General features: G+C 34.8%; 1 protein-coding gene across 2 annotated transcripts in view; it reads right to left on the bottom strand.

Annotated features, from left to right (window-relative positions):
• Window positions 1–19,389, bottom strand: part of LOC100868445 (uncharacterized) — an 80,050-nt gene extending 60,661 nt beyond the window's left edge. For both annotated transcript variants that reach the window (XM_003691484.4, XM_086917455.1), the window contains exon 1: window positions 17,253–19,389. In XM_003691484.4, coding sequence (XP_003691532.1) covers window positions 17,253–17,385 — 133 coding nt within the window. In that variant the 5' untranslated portion in view covers window positions 17,386–19,389. The remainder of the gene's footprint in view (window positions 1–17,252) is intronic.
• Between the last annotated feature and the right edge of the window lie 4,774 nt (window positions 19,390–24,163).

Below are 24,163 nucleotides of genomic sequence, written 5' to 3'. Positions count from 1 at the left end.
AATATATAATAAACAAGAAAATCATCTTGTGCCCGCAAGATGTATAAAATTAAATTTAAGATTAGACCCGACAACGTATATCCTTAAGGGAGGAAAAATTCAAAACCCTCTCGAAAATTTCAACAACATCTCTTCCAACCCCCTGGTTAACGTAACGCATTAACATCTCGAGAAAATCCAACGCGCGCATCTCTTGTCCTCCCCCTCCCCCCCCCTCTCCCCCGTCCTCGTTCCGTGTAATTAAGACCAGACCCAAGCCACCCTCCCCCTCCAAGCACCCATTCAAATTCGCCCGGCAATTTTTCACCGGTCGTAAACCATGACTCTTCGCGCCCCACCCTCCCCTCCACGCCTTTCCCCAAACTAGATTACGAGCACACTAGTAGCTCTGGAAACGAGCAGAAAGAATAACCTCCAAGTTAATCCATTAACCCAGCAACGAAGGGATTCGTTTTTCCTCGCGGCTGGTGGATATCGTCGCTGGGTGGATAAACCTCACCCTCCCCCTTTATTTTTGCCCACGCGTACCAGCCAAGGCGTACGGGTTGAAAACGGTTGAAAACGGCTAATCGCGCTCTCGAAAACTTTTGGGCGCAGCGCTGGACGAGACCGGTTTCCTAACCGATTTATAAAGTCCGTTAACACCCACTTGCGGACCGTTTAATGTTGTCGATACAATTCGCGAACGTCCTCGAACAAATAAGGGGAGGAGAGGGGTGGAGTAGAGGGTTTGCGTGTACATATATATATATGGGAAGGTTAATCGGATTTGGAGGGGAATTTGGAGGGGAGGGATGGCGATGTCGAGAGAGGCATTTGCACAAGTTAGAAGGAATAGAGGGTTATCGATGAAGAATTATATATATTATTTTTTTGAGGAAAGAAAGAAGGGGGAAAGGATGGTGGAAAGGAAAAATTCATACATGTGATAAAATTTCGGAAAATTCTTGGAAAGAGTTCGAAGCGGGATCGTCAAGCGCAACGTTGAACGTGAATGCAATGGATCTAATTAAGTGGTGGTCGCATTGGATAATTATTACGTTAATATTATTTTAATACATTCGATTTATTATACGGTACGTTTCATCTCAAAGAATTAAGCAGCGAAGTAATTAATATTAATATTATCATAATCTCATAATTACGTTAAATGACAATAATAATTATTATCGTAACACGATGAAACTCGAATGCGAAGAGGGACGATCTTCGTGAACGTGAAATATTTATTACGTCGTCCAAGAAAGAAGAAGAAAGATAGAAGAGAGAGAGAGAGAGAGAGAGAGAGGAGGGGAAAAAAAGGAAACGACGCGACATCATAATTAATTCCGGGCAAAAATACTCTTGGCTCGTTTCATGGACTGCATTCGCAGATACGTCTTGGACTATCCAAGAATGAAAAAAAAAAAAAAAAAAAAAAAAAAGATGTCGTAAGGAAGATTTAATATTTCAAAGGGGAAAAACAAATGAGCATGACCTTAAAAACCTCGTGGAGCCTCGTCTTCAAAGAATTGCCACGATCCTCTCTTGGATTAAAACAAGCATCGCTCCGAGCTCCAAGAATGTCACTATTTCTCGAATTGGACAATTCACGAGAATTCTTCTTTATTTTCGCAACGCCGCGAGCGAAAAAATTCACTTTTATTCGCCTCTGAACCTTATACACGTGTACGCGCGCGTGTATTTTTACAAGCTTTTCATGGAAGACCAGCAATTCTACATAATGCGGGAGACGGGGAAGTTTCATCGCCCGTTTTTCAAATTTCATGGCTTGAAACCTGGAGTTTTGATGGTCGGTATCTCTCATCTTGCCTTCACCGTTTCGTTAACAAAATTCGAAGCGAGCGATCAAAAAAATTGAAAGGAATTGATATTAATTTTTTTAAACGTAAAAATAGTTGTGAAGCGAACACAACGGAAATATGAAACAGGTGATAAGAATATTCGTATTTTAAGAAATATCTGAAAACTCTGATTATTCTACTATTCGATTATTCTTACATTTCTTGAAAAAGGCCACGTACACACCATTATTGAAATTCGTAAATCACTGCAATATTCGAGGATCGTTGCATGATTATTACGAGTAAAAGATTGGCAAAAGATTCTGATTTTTTAGAATATATTCCATAATGTTTGAAATATAAAACTTTTCATCATCACTCTTTGCAATCGATGTAGAAAAATGAATAAATCGCGACGATCTCTTTTATCAAGACATTCAAGATCCTCGTTATCTTTCTCTCGTTTCTTTGACACTTTGAAACATTCATTCGACATTCATTGATTGCACAGTTGAATTTCTGTTATTCATGATGTGCGTTGGATTTCGCCGCGGCGAAAGAGTTAAAGAATCGTTTCCCTTTAATATCCCAACGATGGAGCCTATTATAACGCATCGGTGAATTTTCACCAATTCTCGTTCCAATTTCGATGATCAAATTCGTCAAACTCTCCGATCAAATTAATTAAATATATTAAAGGTTATATTACATAGATATATATGTTATAATAACAAACTCTATTTATATTCTTTGGAAACTCGAAACATTTGGAATTACACCACGAATTTTCCACTGAAATTTTCTTTGTCTGAAATTCGAAAAAAAAAAAAGAAAAAATGTGGAATCAAACTTTTTCAGTCATTCCTTTAAATGGCATCAAACATTCTGATGAACGTGATTAATGTATTTCATGAGGGATTTCATTTCGAGAAAAATCACGTTGAAAAAGTGATTCGCGTTGAAAACCATTTTCGACGTGGAATGGATTTTTTTTTTATCCCATTTAATGGAACGAAAGGACTTCATGGAAATGTAATGGATCGAAAATTACACAATTTGTGGGAAATTGTCTGGTGTCGTTGACAACAGACTGGTCTATTATAAAGAGAAAGCAAAAAATTTTTCAGTTGGATGAGAGTTTATTCGTTTCTCTTTCTGCTCCTTTTTTTTTTTTTAACAAGGAGTTATTTAACGAAGAGAATTCACATTATTTAACTCTTTGTAGTTAAACAAGCAAAATTTTTCCCCTGAAATTTTTCCTCCAAATTTCCATTTTTCATCGAGAAAAATTTCAAACTTAACGAAAGATCGTATAATATAATAGAGAAATTTTTAAGTATCGTGGAATATTTTTAGAGTTTTCTGGCAATGAAAAAAAAAAAAGATTCGATTCAAATTAATTAAATGGATGTTTATATAAATATCATATAAATATCGTTGTTATTCTTGAATTCGAAATATTTCCAAATTTCGAAAATTCTTCGAACAATACCTTGTATAAAATATTATTACAAACAATTATGCATTTGGTTGATTTTCTGTTAGTTAATTTAATCTTTATCAAAATCCAACACACATAGTGAAAAAAACTTTTTCTCAAAAAATAAATTCGAACCTTCTAATAATACAGAAATAATTACAATTTAACAGATTTTAACGAATTTATAAACAGATATTCTCTTTCCTTTCCTACTTCACTAAATCCACTTCTTCCTTTATCGAAACAAATTTCTATATTTATAAATTATTAGATATTTTAAATTTATGAATAAAACATTCTCAGAATTCTCAAACTCTTCAACTCCCTCTATCTTTCTCTCTCCGACTTCATCCACCCAAATCCACCTGTCCTTTATCGAAACATATTTCTATATTTATAGATTATCAGATATTTTAAATTTATAAGTACAATATTTCCAGAATTCTCAAAGCTTTCTCCTCCCCTTCCCTTCTTTCCTTTTATCGAAATTTCCAAACGTCAATAACTGAGCTTCTCTCGTAAATCTCTCTCCCTCCATATCTCCAAATCCATCTCTCCAGCATATTTTTTAACGTATTACATACGTACGTTCTAAATCTCCACGCGAGCACATCCTCTCCAATCCGCGATCTTTCATACGCTTTCGACTCTCGATACTCGTCCATTCGAACGGGGAGAGACAGAGAGAGAGAGAGAGAATTCGTCGTAACGTGTGCGCCCCTTTACACGCGTGCAAAGCGATGGCACACACGGCCAATAAGATGGTCGAGTGGCGTTTTCGTTCACGTCGGTCGCGTTACCCGCCTCGGCTGTAATCCGCGCATCGAATCGAGATTCCTCCGGCTCCGTTTAATGGCCAGGACAGGTTCTTCTTCCCCGTACCGAAAATCCTCCCTGTTACGAGCGTTGAGCTCGACGTTTCTCGACAAAAGATCAATCGAATCGCGCGATTAATTCCCCGCTCGTAATCCCCCGATATATCGATACTCTTTGTTTCATGACAAAAGATAAAATTTTACAGGGGGACGAGAGGCAACCGATTGTTTCCGAGCTTTTGCACGCTCGATCGATTCGATATTTCGTCGATCGTGTCGCGGTTTTAATTTCCACGTGTTTATTTATTGCAATTGAATCGTATCGATATTGTTGAAGCGTTGCGGTTAGTGGGGGCGAAAATTTTATATTTTTTTAATCCATGTAATTGGGCGATGGATTAAGGAACAAGAGCGAATAATATTCGGGCGAATTTGCGTTGGAAGGATTAATTAATAGCAATTCTTTTAAACTGTGCTTTCTTCAGTTTTAAATAATTCAACGTATTAAAAACTTTTTCTTTTTGCTGTTGGATTTAAAGGAATTTCTCATTTTTGTTTATGTGTTATTGTTATTGTTAGGATCTTAATCGTATCTGTTGCAATTTTAGAAATGTTTTATGTAATATTCTTCGTGTTGAAGTCATTCAATTGACGATTAGAGGAAAATGTAGGAACACTTAAAATTTATAGATTTGCAATAATAATTTTGATATTGGAACGAAGTGACATTTTTTCTTTCCATTTTACTTTTCTACTTCCCCCCCCCCCTCCCTCCGTTTATTTTCCGTTAGACGCGATTAAAATGCACAGGATTTTGAATCGTGACCTGGACGAGAGGATTTCCGCTAGGCAGAACTTAATCCTGCGCGAACAGGAACTGCAGAATACTATGACTCATGGATCGAGCAAAAACAAGATGAGATTGTGATTCGAGCAAGGAATTTGGATAATAGAAAGAAAAATAAGAAATTTTTCGATTAAACTACATTCCTTGTTCAACACATTGATAGCATACAGCGAGCGAGGAATTATTGGGGAAAGAAGAGAGAAAATGATCGAAATTTTTTTTTTATATCGATTTTTTGATATTGACATACAAAAAACAATTGCGTAGAAACGCGACGAAATTCAAAACGGCAGCGTATATTAAAAGCAAAACTCATATTGAACTGGTATGGAAAAGAAAATAGGGATAAAATTCTTTTAAATTTCTTTTGAAAGAAATTCTCACGACGCGTATACGAATGAATTGTCGAAACAAGAACAAACAAAAGATAATTTATATCCTTTTTTTTTTAATCATAATTATTTTGAGCAAATTGCTGTCCCTTTATGAAGAAAAAGTTTAAAATAATAATTTTTCCAAAGCAGTGAGCGATGTAAAAAAATAATTACTGATTCATCGGATAATGGACTTCGATACTACCCGATAATAAAGAGAAAGATGAAGTACTTTAGAGAAAAAGTTCATTAGCAATCTTTCATAAGAAGCGGAAGAAGCTTTTATGACCGTTTAATCGTAGTAATATTACTTTGACACTTGATGAGAAAGATGATACGGGGAGAAGAATAAATTTATTTAAATTTATCTTCCTTTCTTTTTTTAAGATGGTTAAAGTATTTCGAAACATTCAAAAAAAAAAAAAATATTCTTAAACATGGATAGAATTATTATTTTCTCAAAAAGATTCTCAAACTATTCTATTCCAGTCTTTAACATTAAACTATTACAGGGTTAATCTACAAGACCATCTACCAAGAATAGATATTAATTTAATGCTCTGTTTTTGAATAAGCTTGAATTATTCTCATCGTTTGAATAATTTCATAATATTCAGGATGATTTCGCGTAATGTTGTAAAAATACTTACTCTGTGCAATGTTACAGAGTCATATTTGTACTTGGACAAATGTGACGGAAGAGATGTACATTTTTGAGATGCTAAGAATTCTGGCTTGCGCGCGTATCTTGTTGCGAGATGGCAGAATTGAAATGATCGTTATTTACGTAAATAAAACCTAGGATTAATCTTATCATAATAGGAACGAACATCGACCTAATTCCTCTTCAAAGTTTCTCCTTTTTTCTTAATAATTTTGTTGAATCGAAAATCGCAGACAGAAGAAAGGAAAATTTTGCTTAATTCCTCTCTTGAGATTTTTCCCAACATGAGATCAAAGATTTTCGTGTCTCGTGAAATAATTTCTCCCAAAATGTGTGGAAAATCTGAGAAATTCGAGAAAGAAATCTTCAATTTCTACAGTGACAAAGGATTATTCAGCGTGACGGTTCCTAGTAAATCTATGATCCTCAAAGCCTTGCCTGTCGTATCCAGACATCAGAAGGGAATTTCGAGCAAGCGGAGACGGAACTGTTCGTCCCGAAACGTCTTTGAACGACAGTGCACTTTGAACTTCTTTCGAGGCAAGCTGAGAAATTCATAAGAACGCGGATTATTCGACGACAACTTGGCACTCGCCCTATATGTTTTTATTAAAGTCTAGGAACGAGGAACTTTTCACCCGAACTGACACCCTTTAATAAAACATTGTACACCGACTCGATGTACAGCTAACAGTTTTCTTCTTGAAAAGAAACAGGATACGTTTTTTAAATCTACTGGCTAACTGGATCCAAATGAAATAAGGAAATAAGGAATGATCATAATTATTAAAACTAATTTTTACAATATCCCTTTGTTTATTTGTTGATTTTCAAAAGCTTTTTCAGAATCTAAAAGATTTTCAAATTGGAATATCACAAGATGATCATCATCTTGAAGTATAAAAACTCTCTACTTACTACATTTTATATATTTTCACTATTGTGCGAAGATTAGAAACAAAATTCTGTTTGTCAAACAGGATAAAGGATTCAACAATATTAAATACGTTTATTTATTTTATATACATCGTTACATTTTCGTGTAACATTTGCAAAGAACAAAAATCGCAAAATGAAATAAAAATATAATATTTGTTTAAACTTTTCTTAGATTGAGATCTTAATAAAAAGGAAATAAAACATTATCCTAATATAACATTAACAAAATTGGAATTTGACTAAAAATAAGAAAAAAAAAAAATACTATTCGAAGAAAAAAATTCGAGAATGGCAATTCATAAAATATATGTATGTATTTTAAGAAGAAAGAAACATTAATCTTTCGAAAAAAATAATCACTCTAAAGGACAGGATAAAAGCAGGATGTAGAAAGAGGCTTATCGTTCACCTGTGAAGAATCTTTCGAAAGCGTCAGTGAATGGGAGGAAATGAGAGAAAGAGACGAGATTAGGGGTGGTTGAACCTGAACCACGTTTATGAAAACGATAAAAGCCTGAGAATTATCCGCGGCATAAGGTCGAAATATTGCGGTCTTTATTAATACCCGGTCTCTTTCACCGACTTTTTCGTGATTGTCGCGTCGATGCGCGACCGCATCTGAAAACGTAATTTCGATGCGGCAAGCATAGTCGTTCCAACGATTTTTTTCCTTTTTTTTTTTTCTTTTTTTGAACCACCCTCTATTGTGCGAAAACGAGTACCACTTCTTCTTCGTGAAACGTTTTTCTGGATCAAACGTTGCGAACAAATGTCGTGAAAAATATATTAAGAGTGAATGGAGACAATGGAGAGAGTGATGCGTTTGACGCTTCGAGGCTCGAGTGGAAAATTGATTTAACGATAAATAGGATGTGTTTTATTCTCCGAACGGGTGCGTAGTTGTATTCATAAGGGGGGGGAGAGAAAAAAACAAGAAAGGAGTGAATTGATGTATAGACAAAAGCTTGTTATTTTTTTTCCTCTCATACTTCAAAAAATTTCACGCAAGAATTAATTAAAAATATATCATTTTTTAAATATCGAGAAAAGACACAAGTAAAAGATCTATCTACACATCTGAAAATAATATACACGTTACAAATAATTCTCCACAAATAAAATGAAAAATAAGGAAAGGAATGAAATCAAATCAAAATGGATGACGATAAAGTTACGCGCAAGCTTCGAATGAATTTAAACGATCGTGTGCTTATCATTCGGCCTTTATTTTCTTGCATGATCATCGAGAAGAGAAAAAAAGGCTCATTTAGCTCGTGGCGGATTCGCTACGAGGTGATTGATCGCGTTCTGTCGCGAATCCGCCGGTCAGCTTACTCTGATCGATTTCCGAGAGGATCCGCGGTAATTTTTCTTGCGGTACATTCGGACGTGAAAAATTATCCCGTACTCGTTACCGACCGCGATTACTCATGATCGAGAATCCATGCTATCCAGATGGATAAAATTAGATTTCGTTTGCTTCTCGTATTATTCCATTCTTCAAGTTTCGCGTCTTGATATATTCGTTCGTTGCACTACTATCCGAATATCCCACTCAACATTTCTCATACTCTCTAACTTAGTTTATTATAATACGTAACTACTTTCCATCGCTCAGCTAATTACTTAACACTTCCAACACTCGATCCTCGCTCAAACGTTTCGTTAATCAATACCAACAACAATACACCGTCCCAAAACCAACAAAGAGAAACGACTTAAAAGCTTATCAAACACTCGTCAGACTCGATTCAGGGTATACACGAGAGATTACGCGCGAATTAAAACGAGCGCCGGTGACGATGCTCAAAGAAGGTAATCCATGAATCACAGGTTGGAGCCGATAATGCAAACTTAATGAAAGACCCTTTCCTCCCCCCGCGCGGACTACGCCCACGCTGCTGGATATATTCTAATGGGTGGCAACCCTACGGCCGCGTTTAGCCGAATGGGTTAAAACTGCGGTTGTTTGCGGTGCACTTCAATCGAATTGGCTGCCGTTTGCATAATCTGCGGCCTTACTTCACGTGTGCACAACCACCCATTCGTCCTTATTCGCCGCGGCTTCTTTCGCGTTTCTCGCCGTCGTCTTCTGGCGAGTACACCGCTCCTCCCACCCCCGATGAAAACGCGTTTCGCGGTTCCACGAGAAATGTTTACGAGCAGATGCACTCCCTGATTTATTCCGACCCGGTTCTCGACTTATCCCAACGAGCCCATCGACTTGCCTCGTCGTGGCAAGATCGTTTCCTTGCCGATCGTTCGCCCGTTATCCGCCATTTGCGCGGATAATTATGGAAGTGGTGGGGTTGTTTTTCACCCCGAATTAGAATCTTTCGAAATGTGTATGTATATGGGATTTCTTTCGGCTCGAAGATGAAAGAGTTTAAATTTTTATGAATTCCGTGCTTCTTTATCGAAATTATCGTTAATGTAAATCGCGTTTTTATTTTTGGAATCTTCATTCCTTTTGGGAATGATGAAACCTCGAGATTTTGAAATTAAGTCGAGATTCACGCGAGGCGAAAATCGGTTAAATCGGAAAGTTTGACGATATAGTCAAATTTGTATGTATATTCGAAGGGAGGGTATAAGAGAAATTGCGACGTCTTGTCTAAGAAGACGTCATTACTTCCTCTCCTTAGGGAGCTCAATAACAGTAGACCGATAAATCAATCTGGTCACCTATCTACTTGATATATTGCCTGATTTATATTCACCAGATTTGCATTGAAGGTGACTAACGACGGGTACCTCAAACGTTCGCGGGGCAAAACTAACCGTGATTCGTTTCACAAACTTTAAGAGAGCAAAGATCAAAACTTTGAAGGAAACGAGGTATCATCGTCGTACTTATGAATTTTAATTTTCCAAGTTGATGTCAAGTCCGGTGAATCATCTCTCCCCCTCTTCTTAGATTTTGATCACGTGGCTTTATTTACTTTCGAGAAATCGAACTATCGAATTTCGATTAGAATCAAACGTGTTTATAACGTGCTCGAGCCTGTTTCTATCGAGAGTGTCTGACACAAACAATCGTTGACACCATTTTTATAATAATAGAACGAAGAATTTAAGATTTTTATAATTAAACGTGTCGCTATATCTATTCATTATGCCTTATTTAATTGCATGCCTTTAGTCAAGTTACATTGAGCTTAAGATATTAATATCGGATGATGAATAAGTATCTTAATTTATACGATGCGATTCTGTTGGGATTTAAGGATATTACGTATTTGATTTATTTTTCTCAAAATCAAGAGGTAATAACACAGGTATTAGCATATTCATTATTCGGTTAAGTTTAAACATTTTTCATTTATTCAATAAAAACGTTCTACCCTGTTTTTTCATGATATAAAATTTATAATATTTTCATAAATATACGAGATACACTTGGAAGAGGAATATGAAAAAATACCAGTATATTCGTAGACAATATAAGCTTGTTAATAAATACACAAAGTATTTGATGATTTTATTCCTTGTCACAATCGACACATTGAGAATTTCTGATCACTTGGCGTTTAAATGCTACAATAAATAGAATGATGTGCAAACATCACGCACGAGATTACATATGTTTCGAATAGATGTGGAAATAGATCCGGGCGACGAATTTCGATAGGAAATCAGAATCCTCATGCTTCCGATCCAGCATCGCTTAATCTCTTCCTTTTCCTGGGGGTGGAACGCCAGCTAAGCAGTTCACATTTCAACCGATAGAAAAGAGAAATGGTGGAAACGGCTATGAATTCTAGCTCCGCTCCAGAAGAATTCTACATTTTCAAACAAAAATTTCTCGCGATTTCTTCTTCGAGAGTATCGCAGAATCGCGTGCCTACGAGCGAACAAAAGTTTTCCGGAAAGCGATTCTTGTTTTCGATACCTTGCGGATAAAAGATATCTTTGTAATACGCAAAATGAGGCACGAAAATATGTGACAAACTAAATTAAATTTATATTAGCTTTTATGTATACGATTGTATGCGTTGATTTTTGCTTATCTTTAAATTAAATATCGATTTTTTTTTTTTAATTTTTATGTAATTTTTATCGTTAAGTGTAGAGATTATTGAGATATAAATTCTACAACGAAGCAATTTGATAAAGGAAATTAAACGAATTAAGTAAAACAAGGGAATTAATAACATTGAAAAGATGAAATTCGTTTTCATTTCTATTTTTTAAATTGCATTATTTCAATCGCATTATGATTATTCATCAATGTTAGAAAAACTTTAGGATAGATATTTTTCTTTTAGATATTATTTTTTATACACTATTAGTCGTATTAAAAATAAATTTAAAAAAAAAACCAAACATCATACGAAAAATACAATATAACGGAGTTGAGTTTTGCAAATATTTGCGAAGACTGGACAATTGATCGTCATTATTAAAATCAAATAAATTGTAGCGATTTTAATTGTCTATACATACTTGAAAGAGCTTGGTAGACGTTTATTTTATTTTATCTGAAATATTTGTCTTCCATATATTAATATCAAATATGAAAGTATCAATATTTTTATATCTCCAATCCCCAAAGATTACAATATTAAACTCCACGATTTCCCTATAAAATAAATCATGGGATATCGTTTTCTTTCCTTATCTCTCCTGTTTTTAATTATAAATGGGGGAAGGGGAGTGGGAGGGAAAAAACCACGATGGATTTTCTTCCTTAATTAAGCTACTAATGAGTTCAATAACGAGTTTTGAAACTTGTTTGTCAACTTCACAGCCCTCCCCTCCTCCCCCGCATTAAGCCCTCTGTAAATTGATTTCGCTCTTTCGTTTCGACGTTCGTGTACACGTTATCTTCATTTCCATCGTTCTGTTGTTTCCCCATTTTTCCCTTTTCCTCCCTTTTTTCCATCCTCCCCTCCTCCTTCCCTTTTTTTCTACCTTTATCCGTTTTTTTCGATTTTCACATCGCGACACGTTTTCCAAATTTATACGCGACACGCCCTTTGTTCCTCCACGCGACTCGATATTGCAACGTTTCTGATATTCGGTCGCAACACGATCTCCAATTTGCCGCCGATTCGCGTATAATTGCGAAACGTTCGAGCATCGAAGTGCATTTTACTTTGATATCCGTAACGATATCGAGAAGAGGGTGGGCTGCTTTGCATTTCTAGGTCATTAATCCTTGTTTTCGAATTCGCTTTGTCGAAAACGAATGCTTCGAGTTGCGTTTAATTTGAATTTGGTTCGAAATTTTACCGTGTATTATTAACTCTTGTTTTCTCCTCCTCTTCGCGAAGATTGAAAGTGATGATTACCGTGATATTGAACGAAATGAATATATGTGTGTATAATTTATTGCGTTAAAATTAATATTTCATGGGAATTATAGGAATTTTTGGAACTTCGAATATGAACGTACGAAGATAATTACGTATGAAATAATATTCGATATAAAGTAAATAATAATAATAATAAACGAAGGGATATAAATCTGAAACGTGTAAATATTAATGAAAACAATTGATGAAAAAGATTGTACATGAGTGTTGTACACGTGTCACGTTGATTCGAGCAATTTGTAGCAATTTGTCTGGTGGAACGATAGTTAAGGTTAAACGGATATTCCTGGAAATGATAGGAAACAAAGTGTAAACAATTACGACAGATGATGAAACGTGTTTGTGTTTCGAAACACGTGACGACTGGAAATATGGATATATGCTATTATTATACATTACATGAGTCGTCGTAATAAGACAAAGAAATAAAAGGGAAAGATTTATATTTAACCAAATATAATGTGAATATTAAACGTCGCAAATTTGAATGAAAGATGAAGGAACAGAAGAAGATGAAAGATGAAAATGTTTGACCTTGGATAATTCAAGGTGAAAGCTATATTTTTTCACGGTTCTTAAATAAATATTTGATCTCGAGAAATTAGAGTGAAACCGAAGTCCTCATTTTTTTTTACGTGTAGCTCGAATAAACAACCTTGGAAGTTTAGAATCAAAATAAAAGCTCTTAAATAAATATTTGACTCTTTCACAGAGAGGTCAGACAAAATATTCGACCTTGAAAACATAAGATAAGGAAGAAGGGAAGAGAAAAGCTCGAAGAGAAAAGCTCGAAGCTTAAATGTATTTTATTTTCTCGACTTTCTTGTATGAATCGAACTCAAGGCAAAAGTTATAAATACTTATTTAACGCTTGATAAATCTCGTTACATTCGAATTATTTACTTTAGATCTCTCGATCTTTGGATCAAATAAATATCTACTTTTTTCTCACTCTCGTCAAATTCACTCTCATCAATTCTACACTTTGCATTCCTCGTTTGGAATAAATAAATATTTAATCCTAAAAACGATAAACCACTTTATATTTCTCGTCATAAATCTCGTAGCCTCTCAAATTCACGCAAATTCCTCGAATTTCTACTTCAACTTTCAGTTATAATTTCAATAAAAATCCCATCGTTCCCCTTTTTTTTCCTCCCCCCTTTTTTTCTTTTTTTCTCCTTTCCTTTTTTTTTTTTTTTACAGCGCGTGTAATAAACGTTGTTTCGAATATTGAACTTTCCCCCCCCCGTTTACACCACGTTTCCTCAAAACACTGGGAGTAACCGAGTTGAAATATATTAAAAAATTCGGCCCGCTGAAATATTCATTACACGCGATTTCAATCATCCGTTCATCCCTCATCCTCCCTCGATTCGCTTGCGCATTTGCATTCGTATTTACCGTGAACCGTGAATGAAAATTACAGAAGCCTCGTCCAACCGAGCGAAACGGTTTAAAAAACGTCGATTACCGGGCTCGATGCGTGTATGTATAAGTATCGCGACGAATATCGCCGCGACCGGTCTGCGCTTTTTTTTTCTTTCTTTCTTTCTTTTTTTTTTTTTTTAAAGCCTCGCTCGCAATTTTCAACTCGCGCTTTCAACACGCGTCGAGAGGAGACAACAAGTGCGTCTGGGAGCCTCGTTGGGTCGAATTAGAAAAGTTCTTCGCTTTAATCGCACCGCTTCCCCGTGATTATTTCAGATACGCGGGATGGAATCGTGATGGAATCTTCTGAGAGTTGTGCATTTTTTACGATTACGGAACGTTAAAATTATCACGATCACGGAAACATCATGGAAATGCGAACAGTTTTTTTTTTTTTTTTTTACGAAATATTTCCGTAAAATTTATATAACTTTTATGTAGCTATTTATATGTAACTTTATATAATTGTAGGATGAAAAAATTGAGGAGGACTAATCATTTCAGGCGACTAATTTCAATAAGATTAAATATCTTGTTTCAGATTTTTTTTTTTCTTTTTCTCCTTTAAATTAGACGCGAAAATTCTAAATGGTACGCCATCTTCAAGTGATTTCAAGTGTTTCGAGGGAACGCAAACGATTGAGAAACGCTGTGTTATAAGTTTTGTAGAAGTTAGGCAAGAATTTGGATACATTATCTGTATTTCGTAAAAGTTACGAAATTTGAAGAGATTTCGGGAACAGAAACACTATGAAAATTGAAACGTGAACTGACAAGTTGTGACAATGCTCAAAAAATATTCGTTAATTTTACTGGATTGATATTTTACACCACTTTTTTATCTCATTCAATATACACGAACTATATATAGATAATTTTTCGAACATTTTGCAACAATCGTTGACAGGTTCGATAAACGTCATTTCAAGTGATACTTTTTTATATCGAAAAAATTCATGAAAACGTGTAAAATGTTAAATAAAAAAAAAAAAAAAAAGGAAAAAAAGAAAATACGGTTGGGATCAAATGGGGTGTATGAATATGTAGAGTATACGAAAAGCCAAGTGTCGTTCATCAAAATAACGCGATACGCGATAAAATATTGCTCTGATACTCGAATACCCTTAATGTCGATGTTATCCCAATGGATCCTCCAAGTGTCGGAATCCATGTCAAAATTTTCATGTCAAAATTTCGCTTTAGCGCATTATTTAATTAAATTCGAGGGATGCGTGTCGACAAACGTTAATGAACTCGATGTGAGGAACATATGGTTGATAACGCGTTGACAATTGTCAATTTCTTTCAGACTTTGTCTCTGAAATCCGTTAAAAAGTGGACGTCTTTGACGAATTGTAATTGAAAAATATTTCAATGAGATTCACATTGAGCGACCCGATATGAATTTCGTACACGTTCACTGAATTATTATTATGTTATTTTCCTGTTTTTTCGATCGAACGGTTTAACAATTCGTTCAAAAATCGTGGAATAATTAAAATATTATTACGTATTTTATATTTTGTATCGATTTCTCGATCTTTTCGTTTCGTTCGATTGTTTCACTTTAGAGTTCCATGAATATTTATATTATTTGTAACATAATTTTACATTTCTTGCAGGAGAAATTATTTTATTAATTTTTCTATTAATCGCGAGAGGATTAAACGACAGTGTATTAATAATTATCTGATTAACAGATAACTAAATCCTAATATTTTTTTTTTATTTTCCTTCCAAAATGTTCATCTATCATCTTATTAAGCTATCATCATCAAACGTAACTAAACAGACTAAAACTTCAATATATCTTTATAAAAGTATCTACATGTTATACGAATGGATCCAGGAACGTTCACCAATTTTACATATTTCCAAACTTAACACCTTTACTTCCAATATTCCAATGAATGGTTCAAAACCATCCCCTACAGAATCTAACAGATGGCTCGCCAAATGGAAGAATCTTGTTCATCCCCGAATCATCCCTGTGCCTATATTCATTAATAACTTTCATCCCTTACTTACTATTCACCCTATATAATAAAACGAATACCCTAACAGAAGAAGAGCCAGGGGACCAAAGAAAAAATTTTACCATTTTTCCAGTTGTAATTATTAATTGAATTATTAATTAAACGTTATAGTACAGACGTGAATAGTAATTTTATTTAATTTTTTTTTTTTTTTGAGGAAAATTTTAATCTAACTTTTGATTAATTCTTCCACGCTCAATGCACAACAGTTATTCGTTAAATAATCAAATCGAATTTCTATAAATTCGATATATTTTTTGTAAAAATTAACAAAAGAAGTACGTTTTTTTTTATTATTACAATTGATAAAAAGAAATTATTTCGCTCCCTCTAAAAATATTTAATTTATTATATTTAATATTGAAAAAAAATTAAAAAGTCATACGAATAAACGAGCACGAAATGTATATTCTTATTAAATTAAATTAGTCGATTTGTAACAATTAAACGATCTCGAAATTGAAAATCTGAAGGAAAAACGCAATTCAATTTACAGAGCTGTTCGACTAGCCAGTCAGATGCGTAAACAGGAGGTGAAAATCCGTGAAAAAGTTTCAATTATCCCGGGCGAAGATTAAATTCCTGGCCGGGAATCAGAGATTAAAGCGTTAAGGAGAAACGGAAATTTACGTTCCTTGATGAATTTGTCCTTTAATTTTTCTTAACTGACTTTTATATATTTAACAGAAAGAAAGAAACGCGAAGCGTTGAAATAATGTGTCTCTCAAACATCAAGGAATTTCCTAATTTACTTGAAAATATAGAGAATTTTTTGTTACGTAATTTTTTTTTTCACATTTCTAATTAAAAAATTTTGCGCTGTGAAGAAATTGAAACTAATTCAACCAAAATTTGAAATAAAAGAACACACGAGAGAAAAGTAAATCTTGAAATTTTGCTTTAATTTTCTTTTCAAATATCCTCCTTTACTTACTGAAAAATTTTTTCTTTGATTTGAGAGATTTTATTATAACCTTTGAATTTGCAATTTAATAAATGTAATACTTTGTGGAGTTGATAGAATTTGGAAGATTTGGCAGTAATATATTTCGTGATAAAAGATATTTGCAATTCATGAGTTGCATCAATTTTAAGTATTACTACTTGAATTAATAATTCTAGTCTCTTATTAGTTTAGAAGAACGATTCTTATCTGATTTTTAGCTTAACAAATTATATTGAAATGAAAAATTGTTCCAGCATTAAATTCTCTAATCATATCATAGAAATATTTTGTAAAAAGAAGAAAAAAAATAATTTTATAAAATTTCATATACTTGTATTACTCTCAGATATAAAGTATATGAATGAATAGAATATACAAATTTTTTTTATAAAAATTGTCATATTTTATCACAAAATTTAATGATAACTTTCCTTTAACGAAAATATAAAACATTGTTCTATTCCTTAACATCGGATTTCGATCTAAGTAGTACAAACCTATTAAATTTCATCCAGAGATATAATCCAAGAAACTGGACTAAGTCCAAAAGTCAAAAGATATATCTAATATCGAGTGGAGCGAACGCGAAAAAGGCGGAAAGGTAGAATGTTCTCTCACCTGTCCCGAACAAAGAGAAGAGCAGCAGTAGTGCGAGCCGCATTTTCGTCGGACACTTTCCCTCGCACCTGGAACACGAATCGTTCGCGATCGAAGTGGCACTCGAGCCACTCGCTCGCCTCGAGTGCTTCATCGTTCGCTCGACATCTGAGAAATGTCTCTCCGGCGTAGACCGATCGTCCCTCGTGGAAATCGCTCACTCTCCGTGTAATTTGCACCCTTGCGACTGTTAATCCAAAGAATTGGGGAGACACCTGGATAGCCTCGATCGAGGACGTTTCTTTAACTCAACTTGGCGAGTTTCCACCTTGGTAGATTACGGTTCGTTCCTTTTATTTCCCCGCCTACTGGTTTTCGTGGTTAGAGAAATACGAAAGAATTTTGTCCGGGATTCCTCGACCAATTCCTCCGTGCGGTTGAAAACGTTCGATGGGCGGGGACCGCCGAGATCGTTTGGATCAAGGTGACGAAATGCCGGAGATCGTTTCCTTTCCCGAACGAAATCTTTCTTTCGTTCTTTATTCCGGATAGTTTGATTTTAGTCCAAAGAACGAGGAATAAGATATTCGAAATTTTCTCGATGATGAAGTTTTGCGGAACATTAAATCGAATGATTCTTTCATTAAACAGTTGGGAAAGTAGATCCGAGATTGATATTTTATTCATATATCGTTCCGATCTCGTACGAACTTTTCGATCATCTTATTACATCTTTACGCGATGGAATTTATTAATCTTCTTAAAATTTAAAAAAATTGGACAATAGTTCTTTTCCAATATCATCTCTTGAATCACAGTATAAGAGATTAATATTTTCAATTCAACGAAGGAAGGTATACTTAAAACTTTTATCACCTCATAACGTCACAATTTTCGAAAAATAAAGAAAACAGGTTGTCTATTAAAAACTAAAATATCTTTAAATTTTATTATTTCGATTATAACACACAAATAATCTTGATCAAAACGAAACTCATGAAAATCATCGAATCACGAATATTCTTCTCAACCGAATGCACTCGTGGATCACTCGACAGAAGCTAGATAAAAAAAAAAAAAAAGCTTGTTATATTTAAGTGACCCACATCCTTTTTCTTATCTTCTCTCGATGGAAATTGCCAATTTTCTCTGCACTTTCGGCCCGCGGAGCCCGTTTCTCCAGTATCGTGTTCTTACGAGAAGCTTTCGAGGCGTCTCCCCGGTCTCATTAACCTGCCCTTTCATCCGGATACTAGTCGCTCGTCCGATGGCGAGTTTAATCAGCAAATTCGTTGAACCAGTAAGCCGTCCGCATTTGTCTCTTTGGCTTACGACTAATTAGTATCCAGATTAATTATCCACAGTGGTAGTATCTTTCCTCAAAGACACGTAGCATCAATGCAATCCTATCGCATCTTCGTGCACCTTGTTTGCTTTTCTAAAATAGTAATTAGAGGTTAAGATATCTGAATGGGAGGATAGGTGAATCAGCGATATTTTATAATATCCGTATACATTGGTACACTACGTACATGCGATACACTGTATTACATGTTATTTTCTTGAACTTTCTGTTGCACTACTTGACGATATTATAAGCACAAACTTCCAATAACATTCAGAAAATCTTCGGAACGCATTCGAACGCGACACAGTCACGTGCCACTTAGCCCGCACACCACGTGACACTGTCTACGAAGTTAATTGTCGCTGCTGCCCCCTTTCTCCAAATCTCGATCGATATTATCGATCGACATCACTGTATCGCACTATCCCCTTACTTCACTATGCACACATCCAATCACTTTTGATCCGTAAACCAGTGTAATTATCCTATTCCTCGATGACCAAATCGATATCCCTCAATCACCACGTAATTACACACGACAAATTAACGCTCCAACTGCTATCGAACTGGTAATAAACAGAGAGAGAGAGAAAGAGAGACACACTCGTCACTGAAGAATCATTATCCAATGTGTACACAAAGGGAAATGAAGCGTGAAAAACAAGGTACGAATAATCTCGTGTCACATTGTTAACGCGAAAATGATTTCACCGCGGAACGATCACAATGTCAATCGTGCGCATCGCGATACGCGTTGACAGGCCACCGGTGGTGGTGTATCTTTTCCGTACGAGAGTTCGTAGTTGACAGAAAGCCTTGGCGGGAGCTGCACGACGAATAAGGTGCCACTCCCACCCGCGCATGCTCCTCCACTCCGTAGCCTCGTGCCCTCTACGTCGCGCTTATATTTTCACTAGGCCTCTCTCTCTCTCCGCTCCTTACCTCGCCCTTCGCTCGACCCATTCTCGTATACGCGTCTCACTTCTCGTTCCTTGTCGGCCGCACGTTTCTTGTTTTGCTTAAACGCGTTTTCTTTCCGTTTTCAACCCTCTCTCTCGCTCTTGTTCATTGCCTTCGTCGATCACGGGCTCTCCCCACTACTGTTTCGGTTCGAAGGCACGTGCTTCGCCGCGCCCGGCTATTCCATAAACCAATTAACGCGAGAAATAAGTTAGAGATCGGATCCGTATTGCGTTGGAACGTCAATGCTCGAGAGGATGATCGCGTGATACCCTGGGGATGTCGATTGGATGGAAGATTTTTTTGGTGAGTAGTTTGTTTGATATTAATTGAATTTTCTATGTAATATTAATGTTTAAATGTTTTGAGATTTTTTTGAGAAGTTGTAAATATTTCAAACATTATTTTTGATTAAAATCTTAAGTGTCGTATCAAATTCTTTTTCTATGATTCTGTAATCATAGAACGCGTGGAATAGACTATTTTTATTCGAAATTGAACGCAATCTAAGGAATTTTTGAAATCAAATCCAAATCTAATCCTAGTAAAAGTTGAAGAATTCGAACATAAGCGTTCCGGAAGCTCGTTTTCAATTTCAAGCTCACGAAGCTCATTTGGGCTCTCTCACGTTTCGCTGGAACTCCGATAACAACGATCTCCTTGGGACAGATCGAACTATTCTATTCAAATCGGCCGTCAACTCGGCAATTCATAGCACGTACGCTCGAGTATTGCTTCACGGATAATTGTTCCGGTCCTGACTACGCGAATCACTATCGATTGCGCTCCAAGGAATTAAATATACAGGCTGGACGATTAATCAAGTCACGTAGGGGGTACGAAGTCGATAATCTGTAATAGAATGTGTATCAGATACCCGTGTAACAGCGCCCTCTATTCCAATAGCCAACATAGTCGAATCGTCGATTATTCATATATTCACTGGCATCGGAAAACTGCCATTATGTAAATTAAATTTTTAATGGTGTCACGATTATTCGTTTCACGACAAATTCCTTTTAATTTATCTTTTCCTTCTGTCGTGTGCACTTTGCAGTCTTTTAATCGAAATTGTTCCAAACTCCAATTATTCCAAGACTCTGTTTTCACTCCAAACTATGTACGTACTATTTATATCGTATATCATGGAGAAGCAATGGACGTTTTAAATTTTTTTTTTCACGACCATTTGAAAATAGTCGCACGATTGTGACAACAATTTCATAATTTTATTAATTTTTTTTTTGTTTTATATTTTATTTTATCATTGAAAGATCGTGGCGACATCGTATGTTATCGAGATTCTTATTATCATGAAGATAATAGTACAGTATTTTTTTATTAATTTTAAATCTGTATCAAAATAATATCTATATCTTCTTCACTTTCATCTTCAACACATGGATAGTACAGTAAACTAGAATTACATAACATTGATCAACATTGTGGAAATACCTGTTTCCAATTATGTATGTTCACATTTGGATTGAAGGAAATAGAATTGACAAATAATATTTAGACGAGCAAATAAATGGATGAACAATCTCAAACTCGATAAGATTCGATAATTTAAATCGCACAGGCTAGATAAAAGTCCTTTACTCACACTTTGATGACATGTACTATCCTGCACCACTTTGTCCAGTTATCCAACGGCCACTGTATAAAGCTAATTGAAAAAAATTCGCTCACGCTGCAGTCTTTTGAAGGAAACAGCATTAACCAACCTTTTCCCTGGCAAAATTTTAAATAATAAAAAAAGACGAGAGAGAAAGAACCAGAGATAAAAGATGAGATGGAACAAGAAGGATAAATCTTGGTCAGTTTTGAATAAGTAGGTTCAAATCGAGGTGTGCGTAAGCTATTCGTGGATCTGCGCGATGATTAGACTCGTTTTCAGGATTTTTAAGGATTTTCAATATTTTTGAAACGTTCCAAGTATAAAATTGCTGCAAATTGCGAAGAATATTGAAAAGATTAAAACGAAAGTTTGGTTATTGGATGAGAGATTTTACCTGAGGTAAATTTTAAGAAGATTTACTTGTAGATCTTTACTTGTAGTAAGAGCGTTTTCATTCTTGTAATAAAATTCTGAAAATTTCGTACAAATATTACAAATTTTAAATTCCATTCAATTTGTTATCTATGATATATAAAAAATTTTTGAAAATGAAATTTTCATTTCGTAAAATATATTTGGTATTTTTTCAGTCAAACGAAAAAATATTTTTTCACTTTTGAAACGAACAGAAAAATCATGATAAATTGTTATGTATATTAAAATATTTATTATCCATTTCATATTCATATCGTAGAAATTATTTCTTTAATTTTGAGATTAAATATGTATTTTTTCATTTTAAAATATTTCAGGAATATTAATTTCCTTGTGTGGTGTCTCATTTCATAATACTTTGTGAATTTGTATTTCAAAAAAATTTTATCTTTTATCCTGAATAATTATTCATTCACGTCAAAGTGCTTCCGTTTGAATCAGTAGGAAATCAATAGGAATAGGTATTTATTTTTGTCAGGATACGTGGATATCGCATTAATTCTAATTGGATTAAATAATTTAGATTAATTAAATTGCATACTGATATGTAATTTTTTGCTCAGAAAATTTAAATAACGTGTTATTGTCATGCAAACAATCGCAAAAAAAAATATAGCTCTAGCAAAAAGATTTGCATTGATAATCATCCTTTTTTCAAGAGAATACATTTTCACGATAAAATGAACGTGATAAAGATGCATGGATGACAATATAATATCATATTAACCGTATGCATCATTTTTCAACTAGGACGCTTGTACAATGTAAAGACACAAATTGCTCTTCAAAATACATGTATATAATTAATACTTATAAAGTCCGGAAAAAAAACAACGACATAACAATATGGTAATAAAATTGCTTTTAACGTAACAATCATATTACAATTAACAAAATATTTATTTGTTTTTCGACAATCGAATAATACTTTATTTACAATATTATATTATGAGAATATTATCATCATATCATCCCTTCCCAAATTAAACAACAATTTTATACAAATAGCTTCGTTCACGATTCAATTAACATTTATTTAATTCATTTCGATTATAAATAAAATTCCTTTCCTTTCTTCATCTAAAAAAAAAAAAAAAAAAAAAGAGTAACTCTTTCGAACGTATGCTCTCAAACGAAAAGAGAGGGAGAAAGAGAGAAAGAAAAAAAACTAAAATATTAAAAAAGAAAAAGGGATAAAAGAAAGAAGAACAAACCACGCAAAACTCGACAGAAAACGAGTGGTGAAGCACTCTTGAACGTACTCCGAGAAGAACCGACCACAGTATCCAACTTTTATTCGCTTCCTATTTCGCCACCCTCCTTTATTCATTATCCACACGCAAAACGGCTGAACCAAGGTGCGAAACGTGTAAAATAGAAAAACAATATTCCACGGGCGAGAGAGAAGGCGAATAGAATAAGCTGGCTCTACGAAAGCAGCCAACCTTCCCTTGGAATATCGATTAAACGTCGATTAATATTCATCAGCGTGGCGAATTGCGCGTGGTGGCGGTGGTGGGGAGGGAGACGAGGGAGGGGTTTGGGCCCGCGTTGAATTTAAAATCAACGATTATAAATTAAGTCGTTCTCCCTGTGCGAAGACTCTTGTAGGGCAATGCCTCGCGCATTTCACCATCGATTCGGGTATCTGGTGTATCGTGTCGTATCGCTCTGGGGAGGGGAAGAGGGGAGAAAAAAAAGGAAAGGGGAGAAAAAAGAGAGAGAAAGAAGAAAAAACAACAAATCGATACGATTCCGGCCGTGGAAAGCCTTTTATTTGAAGGCGTATCGGTATCGCGCGCAAACGAAATACAGGAAATTTAATAAAATCGAGTCGAGCAAATAGAACTTATTGCTGGAATTCGATTTCACGGTTTTAATTTTTCTTTTTCTTTTTTTTTTTTTTTTTTTTTTTGGAAGAGGAGGAGAGATCGATCTGTGGATCTCGTCGATGTTGATTTTACTCCTGGTGTTTGAAATATGAGCTGTTCACGTGGCAAATTAATGGTAATATTCCAAGTTTATTTCGAATGCAATTATGATGTATTTAAATTAGTCACGGAGGGTTGGAATGTAATCTTCGGTCGGGAATTATTCCCAGCATCACGTTTTTGCAATTATGGGTGGTATGATATAAAAAAGTAAATGTATTAAAAAATACCGAGAAAAATGTAAAATACCGGGGGAAAAATATAGAGAAACCGTGAATAAAATCATGCAGTTACTGCCAGATGCTTCCGGCAGCCAAACTGTAATTTTATTATAGCGTTGAGATGATAAAGTTGTTCTGGGGGAAAAAAAGGATATTATATATGATACGTACGTGGATTTTAATTATACATTCGATGGTAATGAATTTTTATAGGAATTTTGTTTGGGTATAATTTGAACTGTAATTTTATACTAGAATGTTAAGAGAGATTTATTACACCTTTCTTCTAAAAATGATTTTCTTCAAAAAAAAAAAAAATATATACATTTTACAATATAGTAAAAATATTCTTACGATTTTTGAATAAGAAATATATCTTTATTATTACAAATAGAAAATGTTCAAAAGATCGATTC

Source organism: Apis florea, unplaced genomic scaffold, assembly GCF_048593485.1.
Source record: "Apis florea isolate Af1SG1 unplaced genomic scaffold, ASM4859348v1 contig_2201_pilon, whole genome shotgun sequence".
In the NCBI taxonomy this organism is placed as follows: domain Eukaryota; kingdom Metazoa; phylum Arthropoda; class Insecta; order Hymenoptera; family Apidae; genus Apis; species Apis florea.
The sequence above is the reverse complement of the archived record's forward strand: the minus strand, read 5'-3'. Positions and strand labels throughout refer to the sequence as shown.